This window comes from Fonsecaea multimorphosa, assembly GCF_000836435.1.
Source record: "Fonsecaea multimorphosa CBS 102226 unplaced genomic scaffold supercont1.1, whole genome shotgun sequence".
NCBI lineage: Eukaryota > Fungi > Ascomycota > Eurotiomycetes > Chaetothyriales > Herpotrichiellaceae > Fonsecaea > Fonsecaea multimorphosa.
Genome location: NW_015971635.1, coordinates 1,148,593 through 1,163,796, shown reverse-complemented (window position 1 = coordinate 1,163,796; position 15,204 = coordinate 1,148,593). Strand labels below are relative to the sequence as shown.

The 15,204-nt window shown below is 51.3% G+C and overlaps 6 protein-coding genes across 6 annotated transcripts; 4 read left to right on the top strand and 2 right to left on the bottom strand.

Annotated features, from left to right (window-relative positions):
- Positions 1–426: 426 nt before the first annotated feature.
- On the top strand, positions 427–2,892 carry Z520_00437 (uncharacterized protein; the record flags this gene model as incomplete). Its single annotated transcript, XM_016770958.1, has 7 exons — positions 427–433; positions 485–945; positions 1,006–1,845; positions 1,892–2,188; positions 2,229–2,488; positions 2,546–2,750; positions 2,803–2,892. The coding sequence occupies 7 exons, from the start codon at positions 427–429 to the stop codon at positions 2,890–2,892; spliced, it is 2,160 nt and encodes a 719-aa protein (XP_016637868.1).
- Positions 2,893–3,731: 839 nt separating this feature from the next.
- On the top strand, positions 3,732–5,259 carry Z520_00436 (uncharacterized protein; the record flags this gene model as incomplete). Its single annotated transcript, XM_016770957.1, has 2 exons — positions 3,732–3,950; positions 4,021–5,259. The coding sequence occupies 2 exons, from the start codon at positions 3,732–3,734 to the stop codon at positions 5,257–5,259; spliced, it is 1,458 nt and encodes a 485-aa protein (XP_016637867.1).
- Positions 5,260–5,890: 631 nt separating this feature from the next.
- On the bottom strand, positions 5,891–8,511 carry Z520_00435 (uncharacterized protein; the record flags this gene model as incomplete). Its single annotated transcript, XM_016770956.1, has 5 exons — positions 5,891–6,743; positions 6,799–6,875; positions 6,928–7,979; positions 8,039–8,250; positions 8,333–8,511. The coding sequence occupies 5 exons, from the start codon at positions 8,509–8,511 to the stop codon at positions 5,891–5,893; spliced, it is 2,373 nt and encodes a 790-aa protein (XP_016637866.1).
- A 538-nt stretch (positions 8,512–9,049) lies between these two features.
- Positions 9,050–9,381, top strand: Z520_00434 (uncharacterized protein; the record flags this gene model as incomplete). The annotated part of the gene is made up of 2 exons (XM_016770955.1): positions 9,050–9,078; positions 9,126–9,381. 2 exons carry the CDS (start codon positions 9,050–9,052, stop codon positions 9,379–9,381), a joined length of 285 nt encoding a protein of 94 aa, XP_016637865.1.
- Positions 9,382–9,953: 572 nt separating this feature from the next.
- Z520_00433 (uncharacterized protein) lies at positions 9,954–12,005 on the bottom strand (the record flags this gene model as incomplete). Its single annotated transcript, XM_016770954.1, has 1 exon — positions 9,954–12,005. The coding sequence occupies one exon, from the start codon at positions 12,003–12,005 to the stop codon at positions 9,954–9,956; it is 2,052 nt and encodes a 683-aa protein (XP_016637864.1).
- A 466-nt stretch (positions 12,006–12,471) lies between these two features.
- Positions 12,472–15,195, top strand: Z520_00432 (uncharacterized protein; the record flags this gene model as incomplete). The annotated part of the gene is made up of 8 exons (XM_016770953.1): positions 12,472–12,828; positions 12,889–13,150; positions 13,214–13,342; positions 13,393–13,456; positions 14,188–14,217; positions 14,363–14,520; positions 14,592–15,020; positions 15,095–15,195. The coding sequence occupies 8 exons, from the start codon at positions 12,472–12,474 to the stop codon at positions 15,193–15,195; spliced, it is 1,530 nt and encodes a 509-aa protein (XP_016637863.1).
- Between the last annotated feature and the right edge of the window lie 9 nt (positions 15,196–15,204).

Genomic DNA, 15,204 nt, shown 5'->3' with positions numbered 1-15,204 from the left:
GCCTTGCACCGATGCGTCCGCAGTACGAGGTAGGCCCCAGGCATCTTCCCCTGGACATGTGGGCGAGAAGGCGGAGAATTAGACACAGCGGGCACCAGTCGGGTTCCCTCCTCAGCTAAACAAGCCCTTATTAATAATAGTACGAGGTACCGGCTACGGAGATCAGTAGCGGTTGGATTCTTAGCGCGCAGTTTGCATCTCAAAAGTTACAACGTTGACATTTCCGAAAGTTCCACGGCCGCCAAAGCGCAACCGTCCACTTGTTACTCCATCGACCTGCTTTAGAAGCGCGCGACCTTGTCTTCTTCTTCGATTCAATTTCTACGCTCACTTACTCCTTTCTTGTGGTCGCTTTTGTCTTTTGGAATCACTGATCCTCGTCTGCGTTTGCCTGTTCTTCCCTTCCTTCTTCTCCGCCCGCCCAGAATGTCAGGTATGGTCACCTCTTGACCTGTAGCCATTTGTCTTCTGACATTGCGACCAGTCCAGAAATTCGACCAGTGGGCAAGCAGACATGTGGAGCTCTGCCAGCTGCAAATGCTGAGAGATGCCGTTATTGGTGTCGATGCCTCGTACTACCTGAACCTGCGCCTCAATGCGAACAACGAAGAGCCTCTCAAGCATGCCCTCGGAGGTCAGCCTTTCGTCTTCAGGAAAGCCGTAGAGGATGACATTGCCATCCTGCGACAGAATGGCATCACCTTGGTGTTTATCTTCAACGGCCTCGACTACGTGAACAGAAGCCTCCCCGACTCGCAGCTGGCAGATAGCCGGAGGGTACAAGATGAAGCATGGCATCACTATATGAACGGCGACAGCAAGCGCACGGTGCAAGACTTTGGAAAGGCCAAATACCCCGTCGACGTTATGACCCGAACCCTCCAGAAACTGCTGTCTGATAATAATGTTCAATACATGGTTGCTCCGTACAGTGCCACCGCGCAGGTGAGTCCCGCCCAGGAGGAGACTGTGAGCAGGGGTGGAAGCTGAACCAGGGGAAAACAGTTGTCTTATCTTTTGAAATTGGAAGACCAATACATTGATGCCGTCATGGGCAGCACCGAGTGCTTTCTTTTCGGGGTGGATAGAGTGGTTACAGATTTCAATCTCAACGACTCAACCCTGAGCATGGTCAGCCGTGCGGTGTGCGAGGATATGCTAAAAGTCCACAAAGACGTGCTTCGAGACGCGCAACTCTTGCTTGGAACCTCTTTCACCCCGACCTTTCCTATCCTTGAGAATATGGCCACCGCGAAATCAACGGGCATTGTAGACGCCATTACCCTCCTTAACGGGGCCGGCAAAAGTGTCATGCAGCTTTGCAACTACCATCGCGAAAACCCTCAAGTCCAGAGCATGAAGTATGCCGACCGATACAAGAAGGCAATCATGACCATTAAACACCATGTGATAATGGAAAAGAACGGTGTCGTTGGTCCTCTCAACTTTGACGAGGCGCCTGGTGACGTCCACGAATTTGTTGGACAGAGGCTGCCCGAGGAATTGTTCTTCTACGTCTCCAAGGGCATGCTCGGCCCGCAGGTGCCAAACTGGCTCACGTCTGGCGAAATCACGCTTTCGCTTCCTGGGGGAGTCTTCGATTCGGAACCTTACCGAAGATTGGTGATAGAACTCCTCAACCCCTTCCGGACGGAAGCTCTCAAAATCCTGGCAGAGTCACTCCACTATTACTATCAATCCCGGATCATCAAGGTCACCCCATGGATTTCTCAGGATACAAGCAACTTGACAATCGAGATCCGAAACACCCCAGCTATGAAGCCGAAGTTGGTCCAGTGGAGAGTTCGGGGGCCCAATATTGAATCTGTCGTCGGCAAAGGCGAGGTAGGTTTCAAGACCCTTGAGCTGTAAATCTGCTGACATCTGACAGACTGCTGGTTTATTTTTGCCTTGCTTACGGTCGCTCAAAGACGTTGCGTTTGCGAAGAAGACTATCACTCCGGGCAAGTTGGAACACCCAGCTCTTCGAACTGCTGACGAGGTAGTCGTCAACACAGTCTTCCGGTTTCTGCAAGTTCGTGGTTATGTTGACGATCAACACAATGTGACTACGTGGGGAAAGGCTCTGGAAGCAGCGTTGACAATCGCCGACGAGGAAAGTACCATCATTGGGGTGGAAATGCTGAGATTAGGCCTCTTCACTGGCAACTTCGCTTCTGGGGATCCTGTAGCAAAGACTGGTTGGTTCTACCTTCACTTTTCCGAAGTCTGCTAATCCTTTTGTAGACAAGGACCACGATCGGAAAGTTAACACAAACCTGATTTCCAAGGTTGCGTGTTTGGGTAGAATCCGGCACAAGCCTATGGGATTTGTTGGGCCTCTTGATAGGCAACTCTTGACATATGCATGGAAGATCTCAGCAGTCCGCACGACTCTCAGAGATCTCTTGGAAACAATCATGACGAGCATGTTTTTGAACGGTGACGTTGATCGGGACCGAGATGATTGGACTGCTCTCGCCCAAAGGTACATATACTCTACTGCGCGATCCCCATGATGCACCCCACTGATCCGGTTTTACAGGCTCCCATTCTCCAGCGACAACGGCTCAGGCCTTGGAATCGCCGTCAAGACGTATCTGGACGCTATCAGCGAAGAACCTGAGCCAACCGACGCACTTAAAACCAGCATTAAGCAACAGGAAGGGAAATACAATTGGTTTGCACAACTTCGAGGCAGTGGGTACTTGACTAAGAGTCTCGATCAAGCCTGGAAGATATGGGATGCTGTAAGTACAGCTGAGATTGCTGTCTAGATCAACCCGAGCTAACTGGCAGTAGATTTATGCCGCAAGTCAAGCGCCCGGCACAGAGGTCAAGGAGGCCAAGCTCTTCTCTGAGGCGAACGAATGGCTGTCCCCCCGACGATGATCGGTTTTGTCAGGCAATGAAGCAGAAGCGTGAGATGAACTCCGTGAAGCATCATACCACAAGCTCTGGCTCGAAGGACATCCCTTATCGTTTGAGCACGAAATCACCGCGCCGCGTCGACAACCACCGGCGAAACCGTGCCATGGCGTTGTCAGCTGGGAGCAGCCTCCCTGGCTTCAAGTCCCGTCCTTAGTATGTGCGTATCTGGGTCTCTCCACGAGAGTTCTGGTGAAAGAATGCTGGGGTCACGGCATCTGGTCTCTTGAAGCGGCTCGCGATGAAGACACGACTCGAGCAGAGCGGCGCCGGCAGCAGGAGGGATGAGCATTCCGAAAGCTGAGGGAAGGAATAGACTGTAAGGATCATGGTTGCAGAGGCGCCAGCAGGGGTCCTCTGAGCGATAGAGGTGCCTTTACTTTTGGAATCCGATCCTTGGGGTGGGTGGCACAAGCTTAGGAGTCGTCGTAGTGTATCACACGACATGCTTTGGCTGCGTTTCACTCCTTGCAGGCGCTGAAGCGGAAATGGCCGCATCGCGTTGCCCTCTCGCCCTTCCGCGGTTCCTGCGCAATGACCACACACTCCGTCTAGTCTTGCCTGTCCCTTATCTACCTAGGTACAATACCACCAAGTACTTTTTGACTTTCATCTCTCAGCCACTTATCGTTTAGTAGTTTGGGAACAAAGGCCAAAAAAAACCCATCCTATCGTTACTCCTACGCCACTCTCGTTCAACCCCCACGAGCCCGGACGTCAGGGGCCGCATGCGGGTGTCCTTACCTAACTGAAATTTCCTTCTCATAAGCAATGTTGGGCGCGAGGGGCGAGGGGCCTACAGTATGACTGTCCGTCTTCCTCCATCTCGATCCTCAGAAGAAGAGCACATTGAGATGGAGGACAATGGAATATCGAGGGACCCTTCGAGGCAGAGACTCCTCCAGCCTCGAGCACGCGGTGGTACCCATGGACGGCTCGCTGGTCTGGCCTCTCATACCCTGGGCTTGATCCTTCTCCTTTGCGTCGTCTTCCTATGGACTATGTCCAATTTTCTCGGTAGTGTATGCGTTTGGAAATTCTGGTCCTTTGATTCGGGGAGAATTGCTGCTAATTTTCAACACGCATATCTAGAGCATATTTGCTGACAACACGTATGCCAAACCCTTCTTTTTGACTTACCTCAACACTTCCACCTTCATGCTGGCCATGATCCCTACCCTCGTGCGGATGGCGTACAGACGGCACCGGGAGCGGGGCGACCTGTACGACGCGATCCGAGTGAATGTGTTACGGACAATCAAGAGGAAAAGCTATCGACGGCTGTCGAACATTGAAGATGACGATGCACAAGATCCTGAAGAAGGGCAAGAAGAAGACTCAGAATCCGAGACATTCATTCAGAAACGGGCAACTGGGGAAGAAGAAGGCAAACACTTAGGAATCATCCCCACGGCCCGGCTGGCCTTTGCCTTTTGCATTCTCTGGTTCAGCGCCAATTACTTTGCCATGGCATGTCTAAAGTACACGACGGTCGCATCCACCACGATCCTGACCTCGACCTCGAGCTTTTGGACCCTTTTCATCGGCGCCTTCACGGGCACGGAGAAATTCACGTGGCGGAAACTGTGTGGCGTTCTGGCCTCCTTTGCGGGCATCTTGTTGATCTCGAGCGTGGACTTTTCGGCCAAGACGGATGGTGGCAGCTCTGATTCACTGGGCGAGAAATCGATTTCGAAGCGCGAGGACACGTTTCCGGACAAATCCCCCTCGGAACTCGCCTTGGGGGATGCCTTTGCATTGTTATCCGCCATCATCTACGGCGTCTACACCATCACCCTGAAGAAGACAACCGTCAAAGCCCTGCCGCGATCTCTCAACATGCCCCTCTTTTTTGGATTGGTGGGAACCTGCAACCTCATCCTCCTTTTCCCCTTATTTCCCATCTTACATTTCACGAACCTCGAACCCTTCGCCTTCCCGCCCACAAGGAGAATCTGGACCATCCTACTCATCAACAGCTGCGCGAGCTTCTGCTCCGACCTCTGCTGGGCGTACGCCATGGTCTTGACCTCTCCTCTTTTGGTCACGGTGGGTCTGAGCCTGACGATCCCTCTTTCCCTGGTTGGGGAAATGGTCCTCCAGGGCCACTATGAGGGCTGGGTATATTGGGTCGGGGCCGGGATTGTGGTCGGCAGCTTTTTGTTCATTGATCAGCAGGAGAAGAACGAGGAGGTCTCGCATGACGGCTCAAGCCGTGGTGTCGAGACTCAGAACGGAAATGACTACGACCACGGTGCTAATGCTGCTGCTGCTGCAGCTGCAGAAGCAGGGAACGACTACGGCGTTGATGGGCATAGACATAGATCCTAAGGACGTCGACTTTTGGGTGGCTGAGATTGCGCTCGTTTTGGCTTAGTTATGATATACTCCTGTTCAAGTACCCCATGTACCTATACTATCTACTTACGTACCTCTCGGCCTTGGATAGAAATACAAAAGCATGGTCCTGAACGAATGTTTACATTTTAACTATATCGACCACCCGGATAGGAAGTAAAGTTCCCCTTTTTAAGTCTCGTCGTATATCTAACTATTTCAAAGATATTCTCCTCTTCCTCCTCTTCCCCGTCACCGTGGATTCCTCACGCCCCGTACAGGCGAAGCAGTATCAGTAGTATTGTGTACCCATTAGAAGCGAAGATCAAAACCAAAAACGAGCGAGACGGTGTCGGTGTCTGCGCGTGTGTAGTATATAGGAAGACAGATCTCTTGATACTGGGAAGGATGTGTAGAGAATAATAGAGTCATCATGACTTCATAATAAATATTGCAGACCGTTACCGGTTTTCTTCCCATTCGCCCCCTTTTCCATGATAATCAAACTCCTTCTTGTCCTTTCTCTTCCTCGCTGACCTTGATCATACCGCACAGTAAACAAGAGAGTATGAAAATATGGGACCAGCCATGCCCGTAACCAGTAGTTGAGGGATTCAGCGCAGTCTCAGACACATTCCAGATCGGAATCTGAGAAATCCTGTTCACCCACCAGCACATCCACGTCGGAATCTGAGAAGTCCGATTCATCCACTAGCATGGATGATCTGGAGGACCCAGGTTGGCTCCATAGGGGCTCCAGATACGTCTTGTAGCACTCGCCTGACTCCTCGTCGTAAGCATAGCCGGTCTCCTCGAGCGCCCTCTGCCATATTCTCCAGACCTTGTCGCGTCTCCGTGCATAATCGCTGGGGGTGAGACCGCAGACGTCGCGGACATTGGGGTTGCATTTTGCGTCCACGAGCAAGACCAATAGAGTCCGTTTGAGTCGAAAACTGCCTATTCGAATCTTCCTCAAGCCATTGGTTACACAGTAATCTTCCCGGTGAGTATGTGGGTATAAAGGACAGGTGCACTCATGGGACAAGTTGCATTGCATCGTACCACAACCATTGGGGCAAACAACAAAGCTGTGATAGTACAATGCCGCATGCAGGGCACCTCGACCGTAACCATCGGTAGTCTGGGTGTCTGCACCATTTGCAACAAAAGCTCTTACCACAATGCTGTTCGTGGTCAAGGACGCAAAAAGGAGTGGTGTTTGTCCACACGGACACCGCCATTCCACTTCGAAGACGCTTTTCAAACATCCCACGACGTTTGCGACGACCGGTCCCTTTTCCTCGGACCGGGGCTCGTGCATGCGAACAAACCTATACAAGCCATTCTCAAAAGGTGACGAAAAATTGGGATTCTTCGAGCGCACCAGCTCTGCCATTTTCACCGAATTCCCATTTTGTGCCCGCTTGTTTCTGATAAATGGGAATAATGCCATTATCGTTACGAAGATGTCGACGCTACTATGCATTTACTTAGCTTGTGTATGTAGGATGTCAATGAGACACTGAAACATACTCCACAACATTCTCAATGCTAGCACCAACATTCAAAAGCAGACGAAAAATCTCAAAACGACCCTGATGAATTGCATGCTAAATGCGGTCAATTCCAGCCTCGTATATTCCTAAGATATATGGAACTTACGAAAAGCAGCGAGCCACCCTCAGGGTCGACATCAAAAGGCGAGGCTTGTCCAAGATTGAATAATTTCTGTAACCCTGACAGATCATTTCGTTTGATACATTTAAACGCGTCGGAATCTTGAGGGATTACATTGACTGTTTTGAGCCCTGTACAGATTCCAGACTGCTGACGCACATCGAATGGGCTTTGCAAGGTGAGTGATAGACCCAAGGCCCGTGTGTGTGCGCGTGGGCGCGGCAAATATGAGATAGAGACCGAGTGGATCGAAGGATTGCCTCCTGCCATTCGAAAACGAATCGGGAGCTCTTTACTTGCGAAGTTGATTCTGTCACTCTCCTTGCTTTGGCAAACGCCTATAACATTGGCTGATCCCCATCTCGGTCTTTCGTTGTCAGCACTATTCAGTTTGGTCAAAACATTGCCTGGCGATCCTTCTGGCTCCAGGATACTTCGGGGAGCAAAGTAATTGCTCCCAGTATCTTGAGTCATGGTTATGGCACTGTGCTGCCCCGTCATCCGAGCAGACGCCTCGGGGTAATGGAGCACGTAGTTCATCGCAGCTTGGAACCACCTACTTTTCAGGATGTTGCACAGCGCCACGAAGCCGGCTGAATCGATAGTATCGACAAAAGTCCTGCCGAAGTGTTGCCATTGACGTCCATTTGCCGGGAATTTTGAGCATACTGAATGCAAATTGAGAAGGAGACGGGCAATGATTCTTGGATCCACTTCAGGAGAAGATTCGCGGTTCGGCAGAGACCCTGCACCAGGGTAATTGTTCTCTGGCGGCCAAGCGCGTGAAAAGCTCTGTGGAACAATTGGCCAGCTGGTATTGATGAAAGTCGACGTCTCAGGATTAGTTACTTGCGTTCCGAATACTTGATCAAGAGTCAGTCCTGTCTGATAGAGAGGTGACGAGCCCCGGGAAAGGGTGGGAAGATCTCCAAGTATACTCTGACTGTAGCCGAGACCTGTTGACGCAATGGAGAATCCATGGTTATAAATGGGATTGTCGAAAGACGGACGTTGTAGACCATTGCTTGTAGCAGGCACTAAAATGCCTTATTCATCAACACACAGCGTTCGATAACTAGGGTCAATGAGAGCTCACCCGCGGAACCAGTAGAAGACGTGCAGATTCTCCGTCGTTTCAGTGCGGGTTCATTTAGCCTTGTTGTGAGCTCAAAGGCGTGAAAGTTGGCGGGCGCTGCGAAGCCCTGAATTGGCGGGGGTATGTTGTATCTCTGGACATCTTCCCTGTCGGAAGACTTGATGTTTTTCCTGACTCCCCATTTCTGGAGCACATGCTTGAGTTGTTTAAGACTTTGCATGTCAGCTAGAGACCCTACTTGTTACGAAACACGACCAGCCGGGCGATGCTTAGTGATGAGCGACCGGATCATACCTTAAAGAGAACCCATCCTCGTGTGCAAGAAGGCGAATGACATCTTCCCGGGATCTTCGCTCTTCTCTATATAGTCTCAATATCTTTTCGCGATACTGATCGTATTCGTGATCAGGGATGCGTCTGGATCGGCTCTGAGGCTCTCTGGTCGTCTCAGCCTTGCCGCGCTGCAGTGGCATGTCGACGAGCACACTTTTCGTCAGTAGGAATGAGTGATTAACAGATGGACAACTCGACGGCTCTGAAGTATCACGTATGAATCTAAAGGCAACAGAGATGCAAAACCCAGTCGAGATATATAGAAGCTGGCCCAGTCGTAGGCAAATCGAGCATCCCGCCTTCTGGGCGTCGTAGTACAGGTCTAACCTCATATGTCCTAGTGGCAAAAAAGGTACATAGGGTCTTTCCAAATCGGTAAAATGGTACATAGGGCCGGGTTCTCAGAAAGTGACCCGGGCACTTTCGTGGGTCACTTTCGGGGCTGACAGCAGCAAATGGGACATATGGATGCCGTGTCCATAGGTCCTTACTAAATCGGTAAAATGGTACATATGCAATATACCGTGTACGTTAAGGAATGGTCCATAGCAGTGAGCCTCCTGTCGCACTTACAAAATGCTGCTGCGCCGGAGACGGTTCGCTCTTTCCTATCCAACACTGCACCAGCAAGACTTCAGCACTTGGACCCGATCCTCGTAGTAAGCTTGGAATACGACAATGGGTGATACAAAAGGCATTTTTGAAAAGTATGTGGCTATCTGGGAGTGTTGGAGAAATCACTCACCGTTGCTAGGTCAGTGACCGCTCCACTAAGTCCGGCGAACATAGAACGTTCTCAGCGTCTTGATGCATATCTTCAAGACAAGGGTAACAAAGTCCTCCTGGGATCCACCGGGCAGAAAGACATCCAATCTCAGCCAATCATCAGCACTATTGCCCAGAGGGTGAAGGAAAGGAAAGCCGAAAAAGAGCTCGAACGCTTTATGGATTCCCTTTCCGACCAGGAAGTGATTGAGGGGGCCAGAAAGGCATGGCAAGACAAGAAATAGTGGCCGAAGAGGTGTAATGAGTCGGTAATGACGGCCATGGCGGTGGCTGAGGCTGCAGAGATCAGCCCCGATGGACAGGAGACTTGTTGAAGCCAGAGAACAGCAGCTGTCACCCAGGATCCACGCAAAACCGGCAACGAGCTGGCAATGATAGGAAGGAGCCAAGGTCGGAAAGATGTCGCTGCAGCCAAAAGAAAAGCGTAACGGAAGTAGCATTTCTGGGATAATATAGGACTCGGTGGCAGCCCATGTCTACCGTAGCACGACAGAAGAATAGATGTAGCGGCGGCACCTTGCCGTTGCCACATATGTTGGTCCTGCAAACAGAATCTTTCGGACTTTTCAGCTTTGGCCTTGATAAGTTCTGACTCTGTGCTTTTCCTTCCAATCTCCTGGCCAGACGCAACAGGTGATTGAGGCTAGCGCATTCCGATTCGTGCCTGATCCGTTCTTTCGGTCGTGAATATCGTCGAGGTATTCGTGGACTCGTCTGCTCATACGAGCTACCTTGCCAAACAGACTCCCAGAGATTCGACCGATCCTTGCAGAGGGCTGACCCGCACGTGGTCCCGTCATTCAAGGCCCAGCTCTCGCATAGTCGGCCTTCCGTCTCTCCAAGGTCTCAGCGGCCCTTCCCCTGGCATTTCGAACCCATTGGGTAACTGCACTTTGGGAAACCCATCTCTCTTCCATACATACACCTCATCAAGATCCAGGCTCTCGAACGCACCTGGCATCAAGCGCGTCTTGTCTTCGTCGCTTTCTTGCCTCTGCAAAACCCATTTGCTGCGCACTTCGTGCGCTTTATCTTCGTCAATAAGCACCAAAGCCCCGCTGTGCCAGCCAGCAGCCGCGATGGCAATCGGAAAGTAGGATCCCAGATTTGCGTAGTCCTCTGTAGTCTGATTCTCTGCTGTCTTGGTATGCGACTCCGTGGTTCCATTGCTCGCAGGCCCTTCTTTCCAATGCTTTCCTTCCTGCTCGACCCACTCACTGAATGCAGCTTGCTTGACTGCATCAGTTTCCCAGATATGCCGGGCTGCCTGGCCGTTGACAGTGAGATGTGCTTGACCTAGCTGGTCTTCCATCCATTGCAGCCAATCTTTCCGTTCAGGTTCAAACCAAATTTGACGGCCGCGGATATTAGCGATAGGAAGTAGCTGAGCATCAATCTGGAGTCCAGGTCTCTCTCGACGCAGGCCACGGAAACGGCCACCATTCGCCGGCCCGGAAAGACCTAAGGATCCACAGCATTGGGAGTCCGTACCATATGAAGTGATTTTGCCGTCTGCGTGCAGGGCGTGGTAGTGGTAGTCACCATATGCAAGTGCTATAACGCCTGTGTGCTGCATGGCAGGCACATCCTGAGGTCTGGAGGCAAGCAAGGTGGTCATGGTAGACCAATCATTTGATGATAGTAAGTCAGGCTGACTCCGGACGGCTTCAGCACAGCGTCTGATGTAGCCCATATCACCAGCAAGTACTTCGCCGGTTGCTGTGAAAACGCCAAATCTGTGAAACTGGCCTTGAATATCCTTCAACTCTCGGCCTGGTGCGTCGAAACCCGGGAGTTCGAACGGAGAGTGAGTTGGAGCGGGCTGGTCGGGGTCGTCGACCTGAAGAGCACATGCGTAAACCTTGGACTCGTTCGTTATCCATACGACATAATCTTCGAGAAGGACGTGCTTGAGGACTTCAACGTGTCCAGTCTCGGTTCTTCGCCTGGCGGTTCCTGGAACAACTTTCTCTTTGACTTCTTTTCCATCCAGCATTTCGTCTAACTGGTCATTTTGAAGTGGAATCCAATAGACGATACCTATATCGGGAACATAGGCAGAGCTCTCTCCCCAGCCTGCAGCAACTCTAACGGGTCTCCCGCCGAAATCCGTCCCATTTCTCGAGAAGACCATGAGACCTTTTGCATTGATTCTGTCCCAGGAGACAATTTTCCCTGCATCAGTAAGTGCCAGAACATGACGACGGCCTGAAGAAAAGTGGCGGATGGCGGAAGTGCTCTGAGTTAGATACTGGAGTTGCCGAAAATGGTCGGAAGATTCGCCTACCAGTCTGCCGTTCATAGAATCTATTGAACCGGTGGTGTACAGCTTGCCATCAGAGGATAAAATGGTAGTGGACCAGCCTCCGCATTGGAGATCAGCAATCACGCCTACCTCGTCTGGGATGTGAGCTTCTGTAGGCCAGCTGGAAGAGGTTCGTTGGAAAGGAACCCTGCCAGGATACGGGCGTATCATGTGAGTGTGTGCAGGGACGCGAGGGAGGACCCTTTGGGGAGGATGAGGTGTAAAATGAGTCGGCGGTCGGCGAGGCACCGAGAGAGCTCTTCCAGGCCCCAAGCTCCCTCTCAGTCCTTGACCCCAGGTATAAAGTCGAGTTTGGGTCTTGAGTCGCTTGTATAGCCAGTACCAGCGAGGACCGTCAGCCGCGAGAAGGGGGCTGATTGGGAGACGGAATGTATTCGAGGTCTCATGTCTCCAATACACGGGATCTTGTCGATATTTCGAGTATACCGCTTTGGAGGCGCGGCAAAAGGCGAGGTAGTCCTTTGGATCCAGGTAGGCTAGGATGATGGGTAGAACGTCGTCTGGGAGTTCGAGGAGAGGCATCTCTACTAGATTGGAGCATCGCCTTACGCCCAGGACGTGAGAGAGACAATAGAGACAACCAAGCGAGTGAACAGCGTGTACTGGCGGCGATGATATTGATACAGTAAGTACCTACCTAGGTACTATGTAGTAGATGAGCAGGCAAACACGATTCACATCACACCAGCTGCTCACGAGTCACGCCAGGCGTAGATGGAGGATGATGTCATTAAGGGGGTTTGTCTTGGGCCTGTCCTGGGCCTGTCTTGGCGGCCAGTTACTGCAGGGGCCTGCTACTAGTAATTGTGAATGTCTGGCATGTTAAATCATGGGTTGTTCTGTATGAGTCTGAGATTTTAGTGTGGGGTTGCCAACAAACACCTGCAATCGCATCAATCTACACACCTCGATTCTTCAATTCGCGTCTGCTTTTTTCGAGTGCCCCCAACTTTACACCTCCATTTCATCCTTCGCATCTCTCGCAAACATGGCGGACTCCGGTGATGCCAAACCTACTCCCTCGGCGGATCAATCTGCCTCGTCCGACTTGAGACCTGCCGAACAAGAGACCAACCTCGTGAGGAATCCTCTGGGTGATCCTTCGTCTGAAGCCCCCGCAAGTGATGCCCAAGACACCAAATCTACCACCTACACCGAATCTGCTGCCAAAGCTGCCAGCAGCGCCGCGAGTACTGCCAGCGCAGCGGCAACCGGTGTCAAGGACTCCGTCTTCTCCATGTTTGGTGGCGGAGCCAAGAAAGAGCGCAAAGTCGAAGACGATGACAACGCAAAGAACGAGCCCAGCGGCAGTTCTAAAGCCCAGAAAAAGGAGGATGAAGAAGACGTGAGATCTACGCTACCCACCAAAAACGAAAGCCCTGAACTGACCGTGTTGATGTCATAGGACAAGGCCGAGGAGGAGGAAGCCGACGTCGAGTTCGAACCCGTAGTCCGACTAACCGAGAAAGTCGAGACAAAAACCAACGAGGAGATGGAGGAACAGGTCTTCAAGATGCGTGCCAAACTCTTCAAGTTCGACCGGGACTCGAGGGAGTGGAAGGAGAGAGGCACTGGCGATGTCCGGCTGCTCAAGCACAAGGAGAATGGCAAGACACGGTTGGTCATGCGTCGAGACAAGACTCTCAAGGTTTGCGCAAATCACTACGGTATGTCATCCCCTTTTTGGAAGGCTCACCGTCGCATGAACTTTGGTTGATTTACAAAAATAGTCACCCCTGACATGAAGCTTTCACCAAACGTGGGTAGCGATCGCAGCTGGGTCTGGAATGTTGCAGCAGATGTCAGCGAAGGCGAGCCAGAGGCCCAGACCCTGGCAATCCGGTTCGGAAACAGCGAGAGTATGGCATGTCCCTACATCATCCGGTACCCATGTGCTAACCCTTTCTAGATGCAAATCTCTTCAAGGAAGCGTTTATCAAGGCTCAGCAAGACAACGAATCCCTTTTCCAGAAGTCATGATGCATTGAACAACACCAGGTGTGGGATGTGTGATGATTGATCCAGCATGGAATCTACAACTACCAACCAGCAAAGCAATGCAGAGCACCGCATCTGGAAGAATGATGCCAATCATCACATGGTTTGCCGTCGATTGATACCATTGTACCGCCTGAGCTTTAGATAGAGATGAAGTCCATTCAAAGGCCGGCCTTGACAAGAATGAATCGAGATGTGAAAATCTCACAAAGGATTTAACCATCGTTGCTCCTCACTTAGTATATAAATTTAAAAGACTGGTAAGTGACAATCCTGTCTACAGTGAATGTATACTCGGCTAAGTTGCCTTTTCTGACTGCTTACCTATATAGGCGCAGCCCACCCGCTCGCTGCTCCCCAGATCGATCCACTCAACAACCTTTGTGACCGTTTCCACAAAGTGCGACAACCAGGTTGCGCCCCTGGTCTCCTTTCTCTGATCAACGTCCAGCATCAGACTCAGTGTGTCCTCTACCAACATCGCGACATCCCCAGCGTTTTCTCTGTCACCTCGTCGTTCTCCACGTCCTACAAGTTCTCCGCCTCAAACCGCGCCCTCATCAGCTGCGACCTAGCCGATCTCCAAACCCCACCAGCTCGCGGTTTAGGTTCAATCCATACAACAATCATCATGCCGGACGTGAGTCTCAGTGTCGCGCTCCTTGTATTTGGCGACGCGGCTAACAGACTTCCAGGTTAAACGAAGTGTCAAAATTGTCACCGAACAAAAGATTATGTGCGTCCTTCGTGACCTCCGACTTCCCTTCACCCCTGCGTCATCTTCATAATACCTATAGTCTCATCTTGCTGCACCTGACCTCTCGATACTTGCCATCGCTTGCCACTTTTCGCAAGTCCATATTCTGACGCAGTATTCACAGTCCTGGTGCAGACAGCGGTGTCACGGGTTTCCCTTTGAGACACTGGTCTATGAAAATTTTCCTTCTTCACGCCGATACCAAGCAGGAGATCGATGCAGACATCTTTGAATCGGTCACATACAACCTCCACGATTCATTTGGCGACAAGGCAGTACAAAGTATGTATCACAGCGAAACACCTCTTTCCTTCGTACGGGTTGTCAAAACTGACGACTGACAATCCTGACAGCCTTCAAGAAGCCACCTTTCCGCGTCGCTGAAGATGGATGGGGTGAGTTCGAACTACGGATTGACATGAAAGATCTCAGCGGCAAGGTTCACAACATCGTCCACGATCTCAACTTTGCCAACCCGCGCTATGAGACCAAGCAGATCATCACCTTCAAGAACCCGAAAGGTGCTCTTCTCGAGGCGCTCCGCAATTCCGGACCTATTCCAGGGGAATCCGCTGCCAACGGAACCGAGACCGCAGGGAAGAAACGCACAAGCGAGATTGGAGGAACTCAGCAGAAGAAAAAAAAAGGAGACAGCAAAGTCATTGACATGGACAAGCTCGCCGAGGGCCTTCAGAAGCTCGGTGAAGATGATCTTCTCCTGGTTGTGCAGATGGTGCATGACAACAAAACTGAGGACTCGTGGATGCGCAACGACGCCGAGCGTACGTACAAGCCTTACCCCTTTTGCGTGCATGATGGGCAAATACGTGGTTACTAATGCTTGATTCTCCTACAGAGGGCGAATTCCACGTCGATCTCTACACACTTCCTGAGAATCTCATTAAGATGCTCTGGGACTTCACAAACGAGAAGAATGCCATTTCAGCATCGGCATAGCCATACTGT